Source organism: Mesoplodon densirostris, chromosome 16 (genome assembly GCF_025265405.1).
Source record: "Mesoplodon densirostris isolate mMesDen1 chromosome 16, mMesDen1 primary haplotype, whole genome shotgun sequence".
NCBI classification, from domain to species: domain Eukaryota; kingdom Metazoa; phylum Chordata; class Mammalia; order Artiodactyla; family Ziphiidae; genus Mesoplodon; species Mesoplodon densirostris.
Window position 1 is genome coordinate 46,207,321 of NC_082676.1, and position 24,565 is coordinate 46,231,885.

Sequence of the window (24,565 nt, forward strand, 5' to 3'; positions counted from 1 at the left end):
GATTTTAGGATTTATTGAGTATGAAGATCTTCTGGGACTTTGACTTGGTGATGTTTAGTCAGCAGCTGGAAATAGGGGTCAGAGAAGGCTGAGCAGGATTTAGTGAATAATTAACCTCTGGATGAGGTGGACGCCATGAATATGGATGCTGTCTTTTTTGGGGGAGTGGGGAAGGCCACTTTCTTTAACTGGGCAGTTTGTGTGAGTCCTCAACGGTAGCCCCCCCATAAGGGAAGGACTATGTCATCCTCCATCCTCTGGGCAGATTATGTGAGTCCTCGATGGCAGCCCCCCATAGGATGGTCCAGGGCTCAGGACCATATGTTGAGTGCTAGGGTTTGATGGATGCGTTTCCATAGGGTCTTTCCACGACGCTGGGGGCACGGCTGGATTAACAAGAGGTGCCATCTACCAGCCAGCGGGTTAAGTGAGCCGTATGTGAGTTGTCTGTATTTCTTTGATAACAATATGTTCTGCTGCCCAACAGTTAGCGTACGGGCTCCTCCGAGAGGTGATCACACGTACGTGGGTGGTGGCAACAGCCCTCAGACATATGCTGCCTTTCTCCACCCCTGGAGTGTAAGAGGAAACCTGGGAGGTGCCATGCACCACTCTTAGTCACCAGTGCCTACTGCTGTTCAGGTGGTAACCTGCCCGGCTGTTCCAGTGGTGGCAAAATCAAATGCTAGTAGTGGCCAGGAGGGTGGTATGGATTAGTGAAATAGGCCAAGTGTAAAATAATTTTTTGAGGGAGTTCCCTGGTGGTTTAGTGGTTAAGATTCAGCGCTTTCACTGCTGTGGCCCGGGTTCAATCCCTGGTCGGGGAACTGAGATCCTGCAAGCCGCGTGGCGTGGGCAAAAAAAAAAAAAAAAATTTTTTTTTATCAGTATGGATTCAAGAATTATTCAACTTTCCTCTTAACTATCATGAGAGAAAAGCAGCACAAAAATGGTGATAAACAGGAACTGACCTTCGGCCTCACCATGTAAGGGGTCTGATGGGCAGAGGAGGCCAGGGCGTCCAGGTCAGGCGTGCCTGTCTGGAGGGAACCGCCGGTCCTCACCTCCCACTGGCTGATGCCGGGAGGAACCGCAGGCCTAGGATTTGTTGCCAGATCCTGTTTTTCAAGAGAAGGCAGAATCTTTTTTTTTTTTTTAACATGAACTCTCTCACTTTTCAATGTTGGCAAGTAAATTACTTTTTTCAAAAAAAACGTGTAGATGAAAAAACACGGCCTGCACTGGAGGCTGCTCGTTGGTAACCTCGACAGTTAGGAGCGCTTGGGGTCATTTTGGTTGTGGTGCCTCCTCGCAGAAACATGAGTGACGGGGTGGATGTACGCATCCTCATTTTGTTGTAACTTCACAGATAGACTAAATTTTTTTAAAGGTCTTTAGTTTTTTCTCTTCCACTGCCTGTGAGAGGTGTGTGTACGTATGTATATATATTCTATTAATAATTAATAATACGCTTACTTGTTTTAAAAAAACCAAAACGGCTTCCCTGGTGGCGCAGTGGTTGAGAGTCCGCCTGCTGATGCAGGGGACGCGAGTTCGTGCCCCAGTCCGGGAAGATCCCACATGCCGCGGAGCGGCTGGGCCCGTGAGCCATGGCCGCTGAGCCTGCGCGTCCGGAGCCTGTGCTCCGCAACGGGAGAGGCCACAGCGGTGAGAGGCCCGTGTACCGCAAAACAAAACAAAACAAAACAAAACCAAAACAATGTGAAAAGGTGTACAGTGAAAATCTTCTGGTGCTGCCCCCATCTGCCTCATTCTCACCCCTTTCAGGTGCATCCTTTCAGGATCTTTTTAGGGAAATCTCTTTCCCCACTCATAATCAAATGGATGGTTTACATGCTGCTGCAGACTCATTTTGTTCCCTGGACAAGGTAGCTTGGCAGTATTTTCTCATTAGTGCCTCCAGTGTTTCCTCATTCAAGATCGTCAGTTAACTCAGGTCCCCACTTGTTTGTTTACATGACTCTCCAATAGTTTCAAACACCTTGCTCTACCTAACAGCAGTGTTTCAATTTTGCAGGGGCTGTGCGAGAGGACATTTAAGCGTCTGTACCAGTACATGCTGAACGCGGGGCTGGCCAAGGTGGTGCCCCTTCCCTTACAAGAGATCCACCCTGAACGTGGACCTTGCAAGACCAAGAAAGGTAAAGGCGGTCTCGGCTTCTGCCTGGGCTGCACAGACAGTTTTCACTTCTCCCCTCTAAGTGCCAGCCTGTCCCTCTTACAACGTTCTGCCCTGAGGTAGGATGATTTCACGTTATTTTTTCAACTCTATTCCTCAGCGCCTGGCCCAGGACCTTCTATATAAAAAGCGCTCAGGAAACGTTTGCTGAATGAAACCCTTTCTGACTCCCAGCAAACACCTCTATGTGGATGTCCCTCCAACATCTCCCATTCCTGGTGTCCAGAAACCGAAATTTATCTTTTCCTTCTTATGCTAAGCCAGTATTTTTTAAGTACCTGATCTGTGTGTTGCATGATTGCATTTTCTAGCCCTGCAAAGTAGGTTGTATTATTACCATTTTACAGGTAAGAAAATTAAAGTTAAAAGATGATAAGTAACTTATATGAGGTTAAGCAATCAGGAAGTGGTGGAGGTGGGATTTGAACCTTCTAAGAAAGTTAAACTAGGGACAGTAGACTATGAAACTTTAAAAACCTTCCTTAGTCCTTTATTTTTCTCAGTTCTTGATTTTTATCCCATGCTGTTTAACCCCTCCTGATTAACCAAAGTTTAAAAATCTTAGGGTCAGAGCTTTCAGTAAAAGATGACAGAAGGAATAGATGTGGTTTTCTGCACTCTTCCAACTCCTTCCTAGTGATGATAGGCTATAAAAGGAATAAACCTGCAAGTACAAAGAGAATAGGACAGGAAGTGACGGCAGGGAGAGTTGTCTACATTTTTGTGCTCAAAGGCAGATGTACAAACGGTAACTGACCGAGCAGACTGGGAAAGCTGAATGCTTGTGCGGGGCAGTAACCAAGAGTGGACACCTCAAGCCTGAAATAAACCAGGGACCTCTGAAAGCACCAGTTTGGATGGGGCTAGAGACAAGAGGATTGGTTTATAGCCTGTGAAGAGCCATTGCACCCCCAGGTCCCCTCCCCTACTTGGCATAGCCAGGTAACAAGCCCTTTCCCACAAAGACAGAGGTCTGGACTTCGTGGCTTAGCAGTCTTTCCTCATTAGTACCTCCAGTGATTCCTCATTCCTTGGACTTAACCTCAAGAGAAGATGCACTGGAGGCTTTTGAGACTCGGACATGAGATGCAGCTGGGGACAGGGTACAGTGCTGATAACAGGCGGTATGAGATAATCTCTATACACAATGAGGTAGGAGTCTTCACTGCCTTTCCCCCTGTGGCTCCTAAAACACTGGTAGCCAGGCTTACAGTCCCTAAGGCCAGAGGCTGGAGGCTTCTTTTCTGCAGAAACTGACCAGTCCAAGAGAAAAGTCTTCTAGATCCTGAAATTTAGGGGTTTCCTAGCAAAATAGCCGGCCTCTGCCTGCTCACCCTTCATGGAAGCCCACACAATGGCAGCCTCTCCCTTTCTCTTCGCAACCCTGCAAAACACAGGACTTTTAATGTACAGCAGTATCTTAATGAAGCATTTTAACTTTTCACCAAGCATTTGAGAACTCTAACATGAGTGTAAGAGAAACAAACTAACTTAGGAAATAGAAACAAAGTGAGGAGCAGAAGAAAAGGAAAGGAGAGAGAAGGAAGATACTGCATCATGAAACCAGAGCAAGAGGCTATAAAGGAGGGACATGCAGAAAATAAAAAAGAGCTCTTGGAAATAAAAGAAATACGACTATTGCAAAAAGATTAGGTGGAAGGAAAGATAGTGAGATAAAGTTGAGAAAATCTCCTGTAAAGAACAAAAACTCAAAAGGGATGGAAATAGGAGAGTTTAAGTTGAAAATAAGAAGCTGAGCCTAAAAGATCCAATGTCCACACAGTAGGAGTTCAAGTTCACAGTAGGGGGAGGGAGTGTGTGTGCAAGGGAGTAGAAAGGAGGAGATGATGGGAAATGACATGGAGTTTTCCCAGATCTGAAGGATGTTAAGTTCTAGATCAAAAGACCCAGCAGATGTCTAGCATGATGAACATAAAGAAACCCACACCAAGATCCAACAGCCTGAGACTTCAGAAGTCTGGGGCTTGAAGAGCCTCCAGAGAGGAGACATCAGACTTCCCAGTAGTAATGGAAGCTAGAGAGCTTGGAGCAACACCATCAACTTTCTGAAGGGGATGGACTTTCACCCTGGAATCTTCCAGTCAATGAGGTGTGAGAATAAGGACCTCACACATTTTCATACATGCGGATTGGAAACAGTTAATCTCTGATCTCCCAAGTTCCCTTTTAGGAAGCTACAGGAGGATGTACACCATCAAATAACAGGCTAAGCCAAGAGACAGGAAAGCATGGGGTTCAGGAAGAGGGGGGACAATGGAAACCCTGGAGAGATGATGAAGGGAAATCATGATGACAGACGTGGGGGGTGGGGGAAGGAAGTCCATGCAGAGGATCAGTTGCTTAGTGCCTGTGAATGTGTGAAGGGAAATTTGTATGCTAGCAGAGAGTCTGAGTGTGAATTCGATATGGGTACAGAGAAAACCAAGCAAATGGAAAAAAGTTATTAACGCCAAGTAAAACTAAAAGGTGTGTAATTTTAAAAAGCTTAAGGCCTATGTGCTTGACTATGTGGGCATAGCAAGTAACCTGTGGAGGCTGGCCTCACTAACAGCTCCAGAGAACGTTTGCTGGCTGAGGACAGACCACGGCCTCCCCAACACTTGGCTTGGTGCCTGCAGGAGGGAGGTGGTATGCTTGCCGAGTGACCGAGCTGCCAGTCTGGGGGAGCTGTGTCTCTTCCTTTACTTCCTCATTTAGTTAATGGAATCACTGCCCACCCTGTCTGACTTCCCTAAGTCTTGTGGAGGAGATGGTAACACAGAGATATTACCACACAACAGGTGTATAAAAGGCAGGAGCCCCTGCCTTTTATAAAGGAGGGAGGTAGGAAAGCCCCCCAAGAGGAGACTTCATCTTTGAGTGTCTTAAGTGCTGAGTAGATGTGTAACTGGTTGAATGACTGGAGTTCCTCAGGGGAAGGGGTGGGGAGCATCAGCCTTTAAGTAGACAGGAAACCAGGAAGTTCCACTGGGTCCTGAGGCAGGGAAGAAAAGGCTTCAGGAACTGAGAGGTGTGCTGGGGATTCCCACCTAACATTTGACTTGGAAATAGGATTATCTGAATGCTTAAAATATCATGACCTGTGGATCTAATAAGCATTTTTATTTCCTGACTTATTGAAAGAAAGGCATTAAAAATAAGCAGATGAGTAATTTTTTTAGAGTAAAGAGAAATTAAGAAAGAAATAGCCTTAAATAACTTTTTGCTGGGCTTCTCCGTGGCTTGAGGTCCTTGGAAATTCAAACTAGCCCCTTGAGACTGTCACACCTGAATGGACTTTTGATGTAAGACAGCCTGGGTTAGAATTCCTGTCACTTCCTGTTGGGGAGTCCTTCAGCAAGTTTTGACCCCTCTCTGCCTCAGTTTCCTCATCAGGATTATCTGGAATAATAATATATCTTTCCAGAGTGTCGTGGAGCTTACAGGCGACAGTGTACACAGAGCAGGGCCTTTGGGCCACATCTGGCAGTGTATTTTGTTGGCCTCATGGTGTTTGTTTTCATTGTAGTTGTTGGCATTTAAAAATCAGAAATTTCACCTACAAAGTCAGCCTTTCAACTTTTCTATAGAAATAAAACTAGGCAACATTGAACTGCATTTCTTTAATAGCAGTTGGTGAGGCAGAGAGGTGTGCCACCCTCTGTTGAGGGAACCCACCTTCCCCATTCATTCAGCTGCTGTTTAACCCGCAGCTGGCTTCAGTCTGGGTATGTCGTCTGCCTAACCCTTGAAGGTGTGTCCTCATCACACCATGAGTGGTCCTAGTTTTCTGGAGGCCCAGTGCTGGGAAGAAGGATCGGCACGACTCAGAGACTGGGTACTAAGGATGTCAGTGGTGAGATTAAGAGGGAAAATACATAAGACGATGAGATGACAGTCAGCATTTTTAGATTGTCACGCACACGCGCAGTGAGCCCATTTCTGACTGTTCAGGAGGCTCGTCTTATCCCCGCGTGGTCTGGTCACCACCTCTCAGCTCTTTAGGCTCATGGACAGGCCTGCCACGCTGTGTCTCAGCTATTTATCTGTGTGACTTTTTCCCAACTAAGCCACCCTCCTTGAGGGTGGCGGCCGCACCCCTCACATACTTTCTGTCCTTAATGTCTGTGCATTGTCTACTGGGAACAGAGTAGGTGCTAAGTAAATGTTTAGCCAATTTAATTTAATTAGATGCCCCTTCAGTGACTTTCCTCGAGCAGGAGACAAGGGATGAATGCACAGCTTTTTAGTCTTTTCTGGCCTTGAGCTGTGTCTTCCCAGTTTGCAAAATTAACATAAAACCTTCCCTCCAAGCTGTTATGGAGTAGACAAGACTTAAATAATAAATAAAGATGATGTATTGCTTCATGTAAATTTGCAGGTGCGCCTGGATATATATGAGTGTTTCTAAAAGGCCGTTAACAAAGAGTTTGGATTTCAGCTTATTTCAAATGTGTTACAGAAAGCTGCAGTGATCTGTTTTGCAAAAGGCAAAAATATCTTGGTAATGAAAACAGTCACCTGAACTGATGTGTTTTGCAAATTTGGATTATTTTCTTCAAGTGTTTAGCAGTCATTCCATGTTTATTAAGTTGTGCTGAGAACAGAAGGGAAGAGAAATAGAAGTTAACTTTGTAATCCCTCGGAAAAGGATCACAGTCGGAAGCAGTTGACAGAAGTCGGGCTCCCTAGAGTTAATGACTGAGACAGGCATTTAGCGGGTTTCCCAGGTTCAGTGGCAAGGTGAGTCCAGCTGTGAAGAGGATGGGGTAGTTCTAGTGTCTATACCTCCCTGTTTATGGTGTGGACTCTTCCCCCAAGCTGCTGCCCTGTGACTTTTCAAAAATAAAAAACAAGTTCAACAGGATTGCAGGACAAGATCAATAGACAAAAATCAGTTATAGGGCTTCCCTGGTGGCGCAGTGGTTGAGAGTCCGCCTGTCGATGCAGGGGACATGGGTTCGTGCCCCGGTCCGGGAAGATCCCACATGCCGCGGAGCGGCTGGGCCCGTGAGCCATGCCCGCTGAGCCTGCACCTCCGGAGCCTGCGCTCTGCAACGGGAGAGGCCACAACAGTGAGAGGCCTGTGTACCGCAAAAAAAAAAAAAAAAAAAAAAAAAATTAAGATGAATAAAATAAACAGACCTTTTAATATGGCAAAAACTATTAAAGGCAGGAACTTAAAAGAGTTGAGAAAGGGGTAGAATCCTCAATGGCATAAATTCTGGGCCTTGGGTGACTTCTCTGGGGTGGAGGCAGATCTCCTGAGGGGGCACAGGCACTTGGAGGGTGCCCTTGTGGGAAAAGAGTCCTTTCCTCTGTGTCCCCCCCAGGAGGGAACACAGGCTCAAGCCTGCTGGCCGCTCCATCAACCCCCCTGAGCAGGGAGATGGGCCTGCCCAGTCTGTGGGGTGGAAGGAGCAGGCTGGCAACAGGGGGAAGGGCGGTGAGGTTTGCGGCAGAATTCTGGAGAATGAGAGGGGGACACGCTACAGTGGATGTGCCTCGGAGGTGAGGGACTGGCGGCATTGTCCTTTGAGAACTTTCTGTGGTATGACTGAGGGATGAGGAGGGAAGCCTCCCCACGCTTGGAAGAGCCCGAAGGCAAGTGCTGGCACCTGTGAGCACAGGGCTGGCCTACAGGTGAGCAGGTATTGAAGGGTGACTGAACTTCTAGACCGAGGCCGTTTCCACAGATTCCTAAACCTGTGTGAGCCCCGTGTGTGCTACTGTCAGGACCCGCGCTGCCTTGCACAGTTAGCCAGAGAGACCTTTGACTCTGATGGCTTGTCTTAGGGCGTGAAAAAGAGGAAGGGGCTAGGGGAGATTGTGCACTTTGTTAGCCATTTTTTGGCAGGGCACTGAGCCAAGTGTTAGTTCTTTGACTCTGATCCCTTTATCACCCCATCTTCTCAGTGCTACTCTTCACTGATAAGCAACTAAAGCACAGATCACTTGCCTTAGGTCACAGAGCTGGGACGTGCTGGTAGGGGAGTGAGCAGAGGAAAGTGTGGCTCTTGAGCCTGCGGCCATCAGGCCCCTCTGCCGCCTCCGCCTCCTGAGAGGCTGGCCTGACTGACAGGAAGTGCAAGCAGGGTGGGCTGGTGGGGGGTGAAGGCGAAGGCGTCCTGGGTGGCCGGGGGCAGGAGACTCCTCCATCAGCCCTTCTTCCACACCCACTGTTAACTTCCCGTCATGCCTGCAGAATGAAAAATAAAACCTCTGCTCGGCTAGAGACCATCTGCAGTCTCCGTTCTCATCCTCATTCCCGCCTCTCCCACCAGCACCCCTTCCCAAACGACCAGTCCTTTTCCACCTCTGTGCCTTTGCTGGTGCCCTTCCGTCTGCCTGGAATGCCTGTCCTCTTCTGACAGTTTCTTCCGGATCCTTTAATATCCCACCCAAATGGCCCGTCCTCTCTCTCTTCCCCTGCGTAGTCTTTTTGTTTGCCAGCTCTGTGGGTTTTGGAAGCAGAGCCCTGAGCACATTGTAGCCGATTTCTCTGTAGCCATCCAGCTGGAGAGCGTACCCTGAGCACTTAACTCATTCACTCCCTTAGTCCTTACTCCCAGGTTAGTCTAGACACGTTGTAGAATTATCCCCGCCTTGTAGATGAGAAGCCTGAGGCTCAGAGGTTCACAGCTTGCTCATGGTAGAGCCGCAGTTCACGCCCAGGCCCGTGTGAAGCCTAATCACCCGGTCCGAGGCTCCCAGGCCTCTCTCTCAGACACAACCCTTTGCAGCGGTGGGAACCCTGTCTTGTCCTTCTTTATGTGTTCTAGGCCCATCACACGATAAATGCTGTGAAATTGAGTGAAAGGCCCCAAGCAGCCTCCTGACATTTTCAACACCAGTGACTCTGTCTGACACTTGAGCCCCCAAGCTCTGTTTTTCTGAGGTTGTGGTGATGATAACAGTAATGATAGAGCAGTAGCAAGCACTGTCCTGAGCACTCTGTGAGGAAGATGCTATTCTTGTCCCCATTTCATAGCTGAGCAGCCTGAGGAACAGGGCTGTGGGGTCAGTCAGCCACGCTGATCCAGCCAGTAAGTGGCAGAGGCAGGTTCTCACCAGACAAACTGTCTCCAGAGCCCATACTTTTCCCCAGTTCCATCGCCCCTGGGTGTGGGCTGCAGCACCCTCCTCTGTCCTTCTGGGTGCTGCCCTGAATGCTGTCCTCCCATCTCTGGTTAGGCCTCTCTGCCGGTACCCAAGGCAGTCACCTCCTTAGCATGTCCCATGGGCTTGCTTATAGTTTCAGTTTCCCAGACTATCTGAGTAACTCCCCAGCCCTGACCAACCCAGCCCCATTCAAGGTGTGTGTGTGTGTGTTGGTGGGGTGAAGGGGGTAACACTCTGAATTTACATAACTTCCCCTTGGCTTGCTAGTAGGACTGTCCCTTTGTCCGTGTGTGTGTGTGTGGGGGGGTGTGAAGCGGGTAACACTCTGAATTTACATAACTTCCCCTTGGCTTGCTAGTAGGACTGTCCCTTTGTCCGTGTGTGTGTGTGTGTGTGTGTGTGTGTTGGTGGGGTGAAGGGGGTAACACTCTGAATTTACATAACTTCCACTTGGCTTGCTAGTAGGACTGTCCCTTTGTCTGTGACCCTCTAAGAGGAAGTCTGTCCTGGGGCTCATTTGTTGCTTTTCTTCCTCCCCGGGTTGATCACAGTTCAGGGTACCACTCTGCTAGGAGGCCGGATGAGATGTTTCATTGGGAATGTGAGACACACGGGCTGTTGGTTCTACGTCACAGCCGCTCTGGCTTTTCCTTTACAAGGAACAGTGCTTTCTGATAGAAATGTGAAATTCAGGCCCAACCATGTGGCCTAGTGTGGAAGGAAGGCCACTTGCTGGGTCCGAGGCCACTTAGATCACTTGAGCCCTCTGAGCTTCCGTTTCCTTTTCCTTAAAATGGTGATAATAACTTGGAAAATTCACACAATGATTAAGTAAAATAGCCTCTGAACGGACCTAACACAGTGCCTGGCCCATCCCAGGTACTTACTAAAGATTCTGTCCTTCCCTTCTTCCTTTTGGATCTTCAGGACATCTAAATTAAGGCACTTTTCATGCTAAGGTGGAGCCCTTCCTGGATCATTGACACAGAAGGACTGCGTGGTTCCTTTGTGTAGAAATGCTGACCTTAGTGCATGCCACATGTTTTTGTGTGCGTAAAATGCCTAAAATTTTGTGTGTTTGAGAGCATGAGCAGTGATCTGGCCGGTTGTATCTCTCCTCCCTTTTGTTCCTGGAAAGAAAACCCTGCACCCAGGGGTCAGTGGCCGACATCAATGGGACCGCGATTCCTCCAGGGCGGTTGCAGGTAACCGAGGTGGCAGCTCAAATGGAGTGACAGGCCACGTTCACCTGCGTGAGTCTGCCGACCAGTCTCGCTCGAGCCCCTTCTGCTTTGACCTCAGCTGCCTTGTGCTCTAGAACAATATCCTTAAAAATAGCAAGTATGAGGGACTTACTTCCCTGGTGGTCCAGTGGTTAAGTCTCCACGCTCCCACTGCAGGGAGCCCGGGTTTGATCCCTGGCTGGGAACTAAGATCCTGCAAGCTGCGTAGCACAGCCAAAAAAAAAAGAGGCAAGTATGAGCTGAAGGGATTTTAATAAAAATAGAAATTCTGAGTCTGGAAAATACTCTAGAACTATGGGAAATACATAAAGATCAGTGAAACAAGTTCCAAGTGGTCCCTTGGATCATGAAGCTCAGACTGCACTGTGCCCCATCCTTTACCTGCTTTTTCTCCTGCCTCTCTCCCCCAGCCCCACGAGGCTGACATTCTCATCAGCCCTGGTTTGCGGGTGAGTCAGTGGAGGCTGAGGGAGGTCGACCAACTTGCCCAGGTTCCCACACCAGCTCAGGCAGAAGAGTCCAGATTCTTAACCACTGTGCAGGCTCGCTCTCTCACGCAAGGTTTTCCAAAGGAAAGATGCAAATGGCATGGCCTGAGGAAAGGGAAACGTTGCGGCCATCAGTGCGTTGGGTGAATGACCAGGGCTTACCTCTCTGACGGATACAGAAGCAAGTGCAGTTGGGATTCAGGGCAGAGAAATCAGCTGTGCTCGGGGACAGGCAGAGCTGCAGACCCTGTGGCCCCAAAGCCTCTTCAGGCGCCATCTGGATGAGTCACAGCAGCTGCCTGCTCAGCCCAGCCTTAGATGCTGGAGCTCACCCCTTGCCATGTTGGGACTCGCCCTCCCCCCACTGGGTCGCATGCTCCTAGTTGGTCGTGGGGCTCACAGTTCCCAGTGTAGTCGCAGGGAGCAGCCTGGTCCTCCTGTGTCACCCTCAGCCTCCCCCAGCCAGCAGCCTGCCTGCCTCGGCGCCTTCCTGAGCCCCATGCTCAGAACCAGAGCAGGGGAGAGTTCCCATGGGCCCCAGGAGCCAGGTCACCCCAACCGTGGGCCAGTTGTGGGGCTTTCCTACCTGGCAGGAAGGGACCAACCATCTTGAGTCCAGCTCCTGTTTGTCATGCCCTTGCACGGTGCTAGGTGCCAGTGATGCCATTAAGAGAACTGCTATGTTAGTTGAGAGTCAGACAGCCTGGGTCACATCCCACCTCCGACACTTCACAGCTCCGTCGCTTTGAGCAAGTCACTTAACTTTTCTGTGCCTCAGCTTCTGCGTCTGGACAGTGCAGCTTACAGGGGCCTGCCAGCCTCAGCTCATGAGATCTGATGGGTTAATTTATGTAACGCTCACAACACAGTGCCTGGCCCACGGCTCCACGCCAGCCTCTGTACAGACGTTATCTCGGGTCTCGCTGACACTAACCCGTGAGGGAGAGAACATCATCTCATTTCACTGAGTGGGGAACAGAGAGCTACAGCAAGTCATCACCCCAGAGTTACAGAGCTGAGGTTGAAACCCACATGTGCCTGACCCAGGAGCCCGTTTATCCCCACTCTCCTCTGAGCATCCTTCCATCCTGGCTGTCAGCAGAGGGCGCAGCTGTGCCATCAGGAGAAGGCTCTGATGGGGGATGCAGGTGAGAATAGCTACTCCCTGGGCATGAGGAGCAGAAAGCTGATGGCTGAGGGCGTTTTCCTTTGTTGCCTTAGAGTCCACGAGTGTACTAGTAACGTTTTTTCCTCTTCCACTTAGCTTACTTTGAGGGCTGTTCTGTGTATCTTTTCTTGGCTAATTAGCCCCTTAAGGAAGTTATAAAAGTGGGAAAGAATCACACTGGGCTCTTGCCTGAGAGCGAGTCCGTCGGCCTCCATAAATGCTGCATTGTGTCACCCCTCAGGCGGGCTGGCCCTTGCCCCGGGTCACCTGCTGTTCTCAGTCACATGGGCATCTTTGAATTAGGGGCCGTATGTCATCAAAGGTTTAGGGCTTGGGCTCCGAGGCTGGACTGCCCAGTAAATTCCAGCTCCTCACTTGCTAAGGGATGGGAGTTTGGGCAGATCCCTTGGCTCCACACGTTCTCAGGTGTGAAATGGGGATGGTAGCCCACCTCCTAAGGCTGTGATGAGGACTAACCCATATAACCCGCCAGGAGAGCTTAGATCAGCGTCAGGGACCCGGCAGGCGTCCGAGGAGTGGTGGTGGTTTTATTGTTGGGAGAGGAAGTCGCTCTGTGAGCACCAGCTTAGGGGTGAGAGGGGGGCTGAGGGGCTTGGGAGTGGCTCAAGGTAGAGGACAGAGAGGAAGACCAGGTGGCGAGTGGCTTGGCGGCCAGTGTTCTGCCCACGTGCTGGGGGTGCTGGCCACAGGGAGAGCCCAGCCCCGGGCCCCGGAGCCTTGAAGTAGTTCTCACCCATTCAGATGGCCCAGGAGTCCCCTCGTTCCCAGGTTCTTTCCTCTTGGGAGGGAGAGGCCAGGGGAGGCACCGGGAGCGAAGCGCAAAGCTTTGGAAGCAGGAAGGGAGGACCTGGCAGGCGCAGAGGGAGCCAGGGGCAGGGAGGCTGTGCCAGGCGCGGGCTTCATGTTTCTTCTCATGAAAAGTCGAGAACTGGGGGATTTTCTCTCACTGGCGGGATTGGAGGGGAATCAGCTGGGGCCCGAGCCCTGCCAAGGGTGCCCGCACACCTGCTGACCTTTGGCCCCAGGCCAGCCCTCCCGGAGGGTTCTGATTGGTCTGACTCTGAGGGTCAAGTCTCTGATATCAGGCCCCTGAGATGCTTTACTGCTTGTGAACTTCACTTGCAAACCATGTGCTGTGTCCCCCACCTACAGAGAATCCCGTGCCCGAGTTGGGGTGATTGGGCTTGATCTGCTCAGACGTCAGTCTGTGCTGCCCTGATGTGGGTGTTCCACACACCTTCACAGCAAGGCCCTCAGTGGCACAGCTCCTGCTTAGGAGGCACTGGGTCGCAGAGACCAGCTTTACTGCCACTGCTCCTTGCCCTGGTACCCGAGGATTCTGCACCTTGGTGTGCTGGTGGACGCTGGTGGAGAAGCTGCTGATAGCCCTGCTGTAACAATGACTACAAATACAGTGACTTAACACAACACAAACTCGTTATTTTATCATTCTGAAGGTTGGAAGTCTGTCATTGGACTAAAATCGAGGTTTCGGCAGGGCTGTGCTCCTTCTGGAGGCTCCAGGAACGAACCCATTTCCTGGCCTTTTCCAGTTTCTAGACTCGGCTTGCATTCCTTGGCTCGTGGTCCCTTCCATCTTCAAAGCCAGCAGCGTAGCATCTTCCAGTCTCTCACACTGATCCTCCTGCCCTCCCTCTTACAAGGACTCTGATGTTATACTGGTCCCGGCCAGACATTCCAGGATAATCTCAAAATCCTTGACCACCAGCACCACGACAAAAAGCCTTAACTTAAATCGTGCCCTCAAGTCCCTTTTGCCACGGCAGGTAACATATTCATAGGTTCCAGGGGTGAAAGCGTGGACATCCTTGAGGGGCTGCTGTTCTGCTTCCCGGCTGTCAGTATCACAGGACACCACCTCTTCCGTATCAGAGACCTGGCACCTGCCTGAGTCACTTAGCCCCTGTCACAGGCTACTGGGGGTTTGGGCAAGTTAACGCGTCTGTACCTCAGTTTCTTCATCTGTTTGCCTCCTAGGGTTGTCAGGATCAAAGGAGTTAGCACACGTAGTGTCGCGATGCTTCTCCTTTTCCTGTACCTCTCGTGTTACAGCCATAGGCGTGAGCTTGTTATTTTCCTCACATGGTGCTTCCATAGGTTGAGTACCGGTGCCTTGTGATTGTCTGAAGGCAGGCGCTCGCCTGCAGAGTGTGGTGACTTGTCGTCCTTGTCCTGCCCCTTAGTCCTGGTCATCGTTAATATTATTCACAGAAGCTGGGTCTATAAAGAGTTCTGTGTGGACCTCTTACTGTTGGCAGTTTTGCCTCCTTTTGAGTTATTTCTTGGAGTAAATTCCTAACCTTGGCAATCATGGAGTTAAAGGCCTCTCGAAATGCTCTGGAAAGGTCATAGAACTTGTTCACACTGCTGCCCTACCTTAGTGGCAACAGGTATTGGCTTAAAAGGGAGACAATTGTATTCATCCCTTCAGCAATACCACCCTGTGCCTGCTGTGTGCCAGGCACCGTTCAGGGGAGCGGGGGGGCGGTGATGGGAAAAGACGAGCGCGTTTCCTGTAGTCATGGAGCTTGTCTGAAGCAGAGGCTGCTGTTTATTTAACAGGCCCCTCATTATTCCTTTCGTTTGCATTTCTTTGTTCACTAATAATATGTTTTTTGTTCTTAAAGCAATTTTATGGAGTCAGTATTCAGCTCTCGTGCCCCAAGGCGTGCCGTGTTAAATGTTCCAAGCTCGATGCCCTGTGCGGCCTTCCTCGGGGCCTCTGGGTCTGCTGAAGCTGCCTCCCCCAGGGCCGCACTGATTTGTCATCATGGAACCGTGTGCCTGTGTTCCCAGGGACCGACGTCATGGTGCGCTGCCTGAGGCTGCTGAAGGAGTTCAAGCGGAAGGTCGAAGACCAGGACGACGACGAGGACGAGGAGGCCATCTCCAAGGCCGTGCCACCGGTGGACATCGTGTACGAGCGGGACATGCTCACACAGACCTACGAACTCAGTAAGTCCCCTTCTCCTACCTGCATATACACAGGGTTCCTGAGCTTTGAGTCGAGGTGTGTTTTGGTCACATGTTGAAAGAGGGCCCTGCTGCCGAGAATGTCACGCAGCGGGAAGCTCCCTGGTCCCCTTGAGGGTTTAGGCTTTGGGGTCAGATTTGAGTTTGAGTCCTTGCTCTGCCCCTTGTCCGCCAGCTGAAGACTTTAGCAAGGTCTCCGAGCCTCAGTTCCCTCATCTGTAAAATGGGGATATCTCCCCGAGCATGTAAGAGGACTGAATAAGTAGGATTAAAACATCTGGTGTAGCGCCTGGTACGTAGAAAGCACTAAAAAAATTACCTATTAATATCACTACTCAAAGATTTGAGAGTCACCTACCAACTTCTCAAATTGGTCTGGAATCATTGCAGCCTGGGGATTGTTGTGATGAAGGGGGAAGAAACATGTTTCTGTCCATTCCTCACCCTTCCCCTAAATCCCCTAAAATCTATGTAAGACAGCAGTGACCCAGTGCCATAGATGGTGTGGCCGCAGGTCCCTGTGGAGCGGAGGATGTCTAGAGTAGAAGGGGAGGGGCTGCAGGAGATCTGGTTCAGCCAGCAGGTACGAAAGCACCTGGCAAATCAGCACAGCCTTTAGGGGAGGCTGTTTGGCTGTTTCCATCAACTCTTCAACATCTCTCAGGATCTGTTCCTCAGAACACAGTTTGAGAAATGCTGTCCTTAACCCTTTCATCCCTGCTTTTAGCATGTTACTAGTTTAACGTAGGAACACATTCTAGTCACGTCTTTCCATTCTGCTGTTTATTTTTATGCGTGGACAATACAGCAAAACTGCCTTTATCTAGGTTGGTTTTACCTGGCGGCCTCCAGTGTATGCCGCATCAGGAAATAAAGGGGAAGCTCTTTCTGAACGGTCCAAGAGTGTTGCCCTGAAGTCTGCCCTGTAGTATTTTGCTGGAGGGGCTCCCGCCCACCGCCACCCCCGCCAGGCTCCTTCCTGGAGTTCCCAACCCCTGGGTAGTCGAGTACCTTTGGAAGGGCTCATTGCAGGAAGATACAGTAACAGCACAGCGTGTAGCAGGGCAGGAGCTGACACACCAGAGAGAGCACGTAATAGAGCACAGTTGCCTTTCGGTCACCTATTACAGGGCCAAATAGCATGATTCCCTTCTGTGGCCCCTGCTGGCCGGCACCTGTTACGGGACAAGGCGATAATCGGTGTCGGTTGTGCCTCTGAGTCTACCGAGAAGGATGGGCAGCTGTTCTTCCTTAAAAATCCCTCCGGTGCTTTTTATTTTTATTTTTATTTTTATTTTTATTTATTTATTTATTTATTTATTTTTTTGCGGTATGCGGGCCTCTCACTGTTGTGGCCTCCCCCGTTGCGGAGCGCAGGCTCCGGACGCGCAGGCTCAGCGGCCATGGCTCACGGGCCCAGCCGCTCCGCGGCATATGGGATCCTCCCAGACCGGGGCACGAACCCGTATCCCCTGCATCGGCAGGCGGACTCTCAACCACTTGCACCACCAGGGAGGCCCAGTCCCTCCGGTGCTTTTTAAAAGGCTCAGTTTAATTTAGCTGAGAAAGTTCGTTCATGTGAAAGCACACTCTTCCTGCTGCAGGATAAAACAGCGTCCCTGGAGCTCGGTGGATCAGGCGTCGATTGCTTGACATACAGCTTTGACGTGGAAGAGTCAGATAGTGAGCGCTTAAAAATGAGCAATGAGTCGAGTGTTCAGAGTCTTGGGAGGGGAGGGTGGGAGGAGGCAGGTGTCTTACTCTGTCTGTCGGTTTCCCCTCATTGAAATGTCTGGGAACGGACCTGACTTGTGCAGAACGGCTCCGTGGTGGAGGCTGGGGTTCAAGCGTATTGTTTCACACAGTTGAGCGTCGTGGCACGAAAGGCATTTCCCAAGCTGAAATCCGAGTGGCTATGAACGTGGGAAAGCTGGAAGCCAGAATGTTGTGCCGTCTCCTTCAGAGATTCAAAGTGGTCAAGGTAACAGCGTGAGTTCGTTGTCTTCAGATGTGCACACAGCGTGGTCCTGAAGGGAGCCCAGGGCGGCCCTCTGTCTCCATCAAGGAGGCAGATGGCTGCCAGGGAGGGCGGCAGTGCTGAACACAGCCCACAAGTGTGCCCCACCCCACCCCCACTGTGGATTTTGTTGGTTTTCGCTTTTTGAAAATTGAATGAGTTATCAGCATTGAAAAGTCAGCAGGAGATGCTGCAGCCCAGGGAGCGGGTCCCCCACTCCTGCGTGGGGTGTCAGCTGAGGTGGCGCTTCCGACGGCGCCCAGAGACAAAGCGGGCACCCCCCAGGCCTCAGTCCCAGCCCGGCCCTCCCTCTCATTTACGTTCCTTGCCTGGGTCCTGGGGACACCGAGTTGGCCAACTGTGTCTGGTGTCCCCTTTCGGGACCCAGACCTGCTATCTCAGCCTGTTATGCTTCGCTCCCTTCTTGCCAACTTTTTGGCCATTTTGCTGGAAAGCAGTGTTAACAGTTGAGCTAATGATTGTGCAGCACTTAGCACTGTCCTTGGCGTGTGGTTGGTACATGAAAGGTGTTACTACTTCTGCCATTAAGGACAGAAAATCCCTTTCCCCTGTTGTAGAAGACAAAGGGGAGTAGCTGAGTGACAGCTTCACCGCCACTCCCCACGGCAGTGGCCGAATGGAGCTGGGGACCTCAAGGCCCTGACTCCGAGTCTGTGACAACAGTTAAGAACCGTCCAATTCTGCTTATTGACCGTCTCTCGTAGGCCTCGTCCTGTGCCGGGCCCCGGGGGTTTGCGGAAGGCCAAGTTAGGGCCCTGCCCAGCGGGGAGCTCACAGTCTCCTAGAGCAGACACACAGTCAGGATTGCTTCCTGTGGAAGCAGAACCTGAGGGATGGCGAGACAGGAGGACCCACGAGGGGCTGAGCTGGGGCCCAGGCGTGAGGTGGAGGAGCCGTGGGGGAACGTGGGAATGACAAGGAAATAGACACCGCAGAAGCCCGGTCACCCGAACACCTGGGTGTCCCGCCGTCCTCTGCAGTGTCTTAGACACATCTCGTCCCCTCCAGGGCTTCATGGAGGACGAAGGACGGCAGCGGACCACCAAGTACATCTCCTGCGTGTTTGCGGAGGAGAGCGACCTGAGCCGGCAGTACGAGAGGGAGAAGGCACGGAATGAGCTGCTGACCACCGTGAGCCTGGCCTCGGTGCAGGAGGAGTCCCTGCTGCCCGAGGGCGAGGACGCTTTCCTCTCCGAGTCGGACAGCGAGGAGGAGGGCCGCGGCAGCAGGAGGAGAGGCAGAGGATCACAGCGGGACTCGAGGTCCTTCTCGAACGGCGGTCTCAGGACTCGGCCTCACCACTCCACCCCGAAGGGTAGGGGCGTGCTCGGGGTGGGGGGTAGGGGGCGTGGGCAGGGGGTTGCGCACCCTCAGTCTGAGCCGCTGCCTATCCCGCCTGGCTCTGGGGACGTTCAGTCCAGCAGACACCTGAGGATGACCTTGGTGCTGCCCTAACTAGGGACCTGTTGGTGTCACGTGCATCACATAATCATAAGCTTAGGAGATGCTTGTGTGGTCTGTCTCCAGGCTGCTGGCAAGTCATTTCTCCTTGGCAGATGTTTTGTTTGTTTTGCTTTTATTTGGTTGTGCCGGGGCTCCGTTTAGTTGTGGCATGCATGTGGGATCTAGTTCACTGACCAGGGATTGAACCTGGGCCCCCTGCATTGGGAGCGCAGAGTCTTACCCACTGCCCCAGCAGGGAAGTCCCCTTGGCAAATGTTTTGTTTGTTATGTTTTGACTATTAAAGGGACGGAATTCCCTAAACGTCCTCTATCCCTTTCCCTCCAACAATCGGTGTAAGAAGCCCTTGGGGTTTTAGTTTCGTTCTGGAATGCTTTTCTTAAAACACGTGGAGGGTGGTGCTGACGACAGATTTGCACGTCGGGGTCGGGAGGGTGCGGCTCGCTGCTCGCTGGTCCACTTCCCTCGTCTTAAACTGACCACATGGACTCCTTTGGCCTGGGGGGCTCTGGTCCGGCAGCTGAGCAGAAGTGCCCCTTTCACTTTCCCCCTGCTGTGGCCGCGGTTCATCCGTTCTATGCCTGTCCTCCACTGCAGGGGGGTGGAAAGTCATCAGCCTTCACCCATTGAAGAAGCATCCGTCTTCCTCCCTGGGAGCTGCTGAGAGAGGCTGCCAGAGCTCTCTCAGGGGGGACAACCTCCTGGACACCAGCAGCACCTCAGACCCCAGCGTGTCCTTGGGCTCCCACTGCATGGAGAGTCACAGCGGCGACATAGCCGTGATCGAAGAGGTCAGGCTTGAAAACCCAAAGGTGAGTGCCCACGGGGGAGGGCATTTCCTCTAGGAAGGAGCCTCTGGCAGGTGGACGTCAGCCTTGGCTTCTCTGTGCTTAAGAATCACAACAACAACAAAATCAATACTCGTAAAAGTGCTACATGCTCAGGCAGTGTAGGTGGGGGGGCCTCTACAGTAGGAACGCAATGCTCGTTGACACACCACCTTCACGCAGCCCACCTTAGCAGAAATCACCTGCGTATTATTGACAGGGTTTTAAAATTTCCAACAACGTACTCTTTCTACTTCAGTTTATTTTGAAGGAAAAACGTGTATGGCTACTTTAAATCAGTGGTTCTCACTCTGGGCCGATTTTGCCCCCCGGGGGACATTTGGCAGTGTCTGGAGACTTTTTTTCGTTGTCACATCGGGGAAGAAAGCGCTAATGGCATCTCGTAGGCAGAGGCCAGGGATGCTCTTAAATGTCCTAGACGATGCGGGGTGAACCACAGCAGTTATCCAGCCCGAAGCGTCAGCAGTGCTGAGGTTGAAAAACCCTGCTTTAGATGAAAAGCCAGTATCATTTGCCATAAAAAGAAGGTGATCGTAAAATAGGTCTGATGAAAACAAAACTTTCTTAGTCCATTCTGGTCAGATGGTGTTGTACTTCACAGTGTTAAAGACAGTAGGATCAAACCAGTACTTTTTCCTCCGTGTAATTAGAAGGATTAAAAGGCAGTTGACACAGGAATGCCTTTGTCATTATGTGAGTCAGTGCGGTCCTTGGTCGCTGGAGGTGCCTCAGTGGCCCAGCACAGAACAGACTTGGGATCAGGGTGGCCTTTGATGCTATTGCTGCTGTTTGGTTCGGGCTTCACAGCGACCCTGTAAGATGAAAGCCAGCTCTGGTCAGGAGGAGGCGAGCAGAGCCTCTGGGGACTGAGGGACTTGCCTGCTCAGTTAATGACAAAATGGAGAGTGGAACCCGTGGGTGTGGAGTTCCCACTCTGCCCTGCTTCTCCATTTCCGGTGTGGGAGCCTGAGCTTGGGTTCTCTCCCTACAGCAGGAGTGATGGAGCACGGGTTGGGGGAGATTTTCTGTGGAATTTTCTAGAACCTTCTAGCTGTATCCTATCATTGGATGCCATGACTCTATCAAGTCATGATTGGTCTTGTCTCCACCTGAAGCACCTGCTGGCAGGTGGATCCCACCAAGTTCCCAAAGGTTTTCCCTGCCATCCTGGCCCTGCCACCCCCTTTGCACCTCCTCATCAGGTCCACGTGTCCCCAGCAGCACACTCCCTCCAGGCCCTGCCAGTCCTGCTGCTAGCTTCCTAGCTCAGCTCTTTCTCTTCCTCTTAGAAATCTGTCCCCAGAGTAATGGCAGAACCTTGTCCTTCTTTTTGCCCACTTGCTGAGAAGAGGGGCGTGAACTGTGCTGTCTGGAGGTCCCTTGGTGAAGCGTGTGATCACTTTGCTCTGCAGCAGCGCCGTGGAAAGCAGGCAGATTTTGTCGCGTGGTTCTCCTCCAAAATGTTTGCTTTGAAACGCAAGAGAGAACCAAAGTCTTTCTGCCACTCTTGGGCCCCTTCTTGGATCTGTGACTCTTTCGCCCCTCGAGCCCCGCTCCCTTCAGGAGAGAACCGAGCCTCTTCCAGAGCACCGGTGCCAGCAGGGAAGTGATGGGACCCCGGCCCAAGGCGCCTCCTCAAGCGTGTTCTTATTCTCTGGAAGCGCTTCTCCAAGCGAGGAGGGCATCCAGCAAAACAGGCCATGGGACCGCCAAGTGGCACTGAATTATGCTGAGTGATTGGCCAGGAGTGCGTTAGGGTTGTGATTTCCTTTCCCTTCAGGGTGCACATTTGGGCTTCAGCATCTTTGATCCAAAGGCAGATGGAGCAAGTTCAGATTCTAAGTTCCTGGAAGCTAAAAGGAAGCTAAAAGAGAGCAGTGGGCGTGGCAGCAGGGGTGGGGGAGGGCACCCGTCCGCTCTCCTCCCCGTCATTCACTCGCCACTCATCCTGATCCACTCAGAAGCCTGCCTCTGCATCTCCCTTATGTTCCCAGAGAGGCTGCCCGTGGCTTCCCGGAGGCGGAGGCAGAAGCCCGTCCTGGCGCACGTTCACGCCCTGGGACCCGGTGTGGTGGTTTCGCCTCACTGAGCCCCGGTTTCCTCTTCCGTAAAATGGGGACCATAATAATGAGGTGGTTGAGAGTTCTGGATGAAGAAGCCCCACAGAGTGACGGCGGGGGGTCGGCCCTCAGTCTGTCCATTTCCTCCCTTCCACTGCGGAAGAACCAAGTAAAGATTGAGTGAATGCGGTCCCCTTCCCCGGGAAGGGCTGGAGTAGATGCCTCTGCTTTCTGTTCTCAAACCAGCTGATCTTCATAAAGTTCTGGGATCCTCTGTTGGCAGATGTCTGTGCTGTTACAAAGCACTGAAATAGTGGGGTAGTGGGATCCTATGGGGGCAGTAATCCTCTTGACTGTTTTTCTTGAAATATGGCGTAGAAGTTCCGTAAGGAGGGAAAGCGTACCGGCAGGAGTGGTGTCTGGCCCCCAAACCTTGCTGAGCCCATAGTTTTCTCATGCTTTTGGTCCCTGTTCTAGGAGAGTAGCAGTTCCCAGAAGACTGGGAAGCACGGCCCAGGCCAAGACAAACCCCATGAGACTTACCGACTGCTGAAACGCAGGAATCTGATCATAGAGGCTGTCACCAACCTCCGCTTAATCGAGAGCTTATTCACGTAAGGAGTAGTCTGTCTGTCTGTCTTGCATTAATAGTAAATCCCACATCAATCAGTCATCACCATCCACAGAAATGACTTAGAGGCATTTGCATCTCTCTTCTGCTGCATAGATTCTCACAGGAGCCCTTTGTGGTAAAGAGGATTTGCAGTCTGTTTGTGTGATTTGAAAAGTGTAGACATTGAGGAATATCCATACACTTGACAGGGAGAGAATGATGGAGCAGGAAACAGAGGTCACGGGGAAAGTGCATTTGCCTTGTTCCTTCCTTAGGAATTTGGTGCTCAGGAAGGGGTGAGAGGAAACGGAGGCAGGGAATAGCATGAGCTTAGAAACATTGTTATTAGTTCTCCAGGGAGCCTTTTGTTCAAACAAAATCTTTTATGAAAACAAAAACAAAAGGGACTGTGAATGGATAAAGAAGATGTGGCACATATATACAATGGAATATTACTCAGCCATAAAAAGAAACGAAATTGAGCTATTTGTAGTGAGGTGGATGGACCTAGGTCTGTCGTACGGAGTGAAGTAAGTCAGAAGGAGAAAAACAAATACCGTATGCTAACACATATATATGGAATCAAAAAAAATGGTTCTGAAGAACCTAGGGGCAGGACAGGAATAAAGAGGAAGACATAGAAAATAGACTTGAGGACATGGAGTGGGAGGGCGAAGCTGGAGCAAAGTGAGAGTAGCATCAACATATATACACTACCGAATGTAAAATAGATGGCTGGTGGGAAGCAGCAGCGCAGCACAGGGAGAGATCGGCTCGGGGCTTTGCGATGACCTAGAGGGGTGGGAGGGAGGCTCAAGAGGGAGGGGATATGAGGACGTGTGTGCATGTGGCTGATTCACTTTGTTGTGCAATAGAAACTTTAACACGGTATTGTGAAGCAGTTATACTCCAATGAAGATCTATTTAAAAAGGTGGGGGGGACACACATGTGGAGCTTCTGTGTCCAGGGTGCAGTGGAGGCTCTGCTCCCTGGTTTGGTCCTTCTAACCCACTGTTACCACCACGTCCTGGGAGGCATCCTTGAGCTTCTGGGCAGCCAAGGTCAAAGCCACTCGCTCAGAAGGAGCCTTACCCTTGGGTCAAGGATGTGAGTTCTCTAACTAGGGGATGGGGAGACCGCCTGTGGATACTGCTGCCTGGGTCTCCTCTTCTGTGCAGGTGAGATGGAGCTAGGTGCTCCTAATATCCCTTCTGGACCTGCCATTCTATGAGTAGTGATATGGAAACATCACCATAGTGACTCAGTAACATCTAGAGAGAAGATACGTGAGGAGAGGAGTCAAAAGAGCTTCAGATCTGAGAGTGTCAACAGTGGTAAACTGGAACATTCCTTAGCTGGATGTTGAATTAGCATGGAGACTCAGTGAAGACAGATTTCCATGACGGAGCTCAGTTTCTCCACCATCGTTGTCTTAAATCATGTAATCTCTTTAGTTCCTGGTGAAAGGCTCAGAACGTGAAGCTGCTGTGATTGGTGGCTTGTCTTTAGCTAACTCATTTATCACAGAGAGATGATCTTTGCTATCTTAAGTCATCCTTTCAGTGGTGAAACACCCTTTAATTCTCCCCTACTTTCTGCTGGATCCCATTAGGCAGGTGTCGGTTGCCTGGGCTTAGAAAGGCCTTCCACGTTGAGACTGGGAATATTAACGGCTTATTTTGTGATGCTGCAGGATTCAGAAGATGATCATGGATCAGGAGAAGCAAGAAGGTGTGTCCACCAAGTGCTGCAAGAAGTCCATCGTTCGCTTGGTGCGGAACCTGTCCGAGGAAGGCCTCCTGAGGCTGTATCGGACGACAGTCATCCAAGACGGCATCAAGAAGAAGGTAACCACACAGACCACCGCGCGTGCTGGGTGTTCTCTTACCCGGCTTCCCACATCCTTGTCCCTCGGTTGTTCCTTTGTTGCCGATAGTTCGGAATTTCCCATTATGCCTCCTCCCTTGGGCAACGGATTATCTCCACTTCCTGTGGAAGCTGGAAACAGAAAAGAGGAATAATCTGCTTGGATTGTAGAGCAGCCTGTGCAGCCCAAGGCAGGTGTGCAGCCCAAGGCAGGTGTCCTGCCCCACAGCCAGCCTCGAAGGAGAGGATGGAAATGGAGGCATATCCAGGTTCAGCTAACTAGCACTGGGAGAAGTTAAGCAGCATTTAGAAGGTGGAAAATTTAGGGCTTCCCTGGTGGCGCAGTGGTTAAGAATCCACCTGCCAATGCAGGGGACATGGGTTCGAGCCCTGGTCCGGGAATATCCCACGTGCCGTGGAGCAGCTAAGCCCGTGCGCCA

The 24,565-nt window shown here is 51.1% G+C and overlaps 1 protein-coding gene across 1 annotated transcript in view; it reads left to right on the forward strand.

Moving 5' to 3' along the window:
• Window positions 1–24,565, forward strand: part of GTF3C1 (general transcription factor IIIC subunit 1) — a 72,870-nt gene that overhangs the window by 11,262 nt on the left and 37,043 nt on the right. Inside the window, exons 6-12 of the mRNA XM_060120301.1 lie at window positions 2,039–2,162; window positions 15,061–15,219; window positions 17,103–17,218; window positions 18,284–18,590; window positions 19,335–19,549; window positions 22,123–22,259; window positions 23,953–24,106. Of these exons, the coding sequence (XP_059976284.1) occupies window positions 2,039–2,162; window positions 15,061–15,219; window positions 17,103–17,218; window positions 18,284–18,590; window positions 19,335–19,549; window positions 22,123–22,259; window positions 23,953–24,106 (1,212 nt within the window). The remainder of the gene's footprint in view (window positions 1–2,038; window positions 2,163–15,060; window positions 15,220–17,102; window positions 17,219–18,283; window positions 18,591–19,334; window positions 19,550–22,122; window positions 22,260–23,952; window positions 24,107–24,565) is intronic.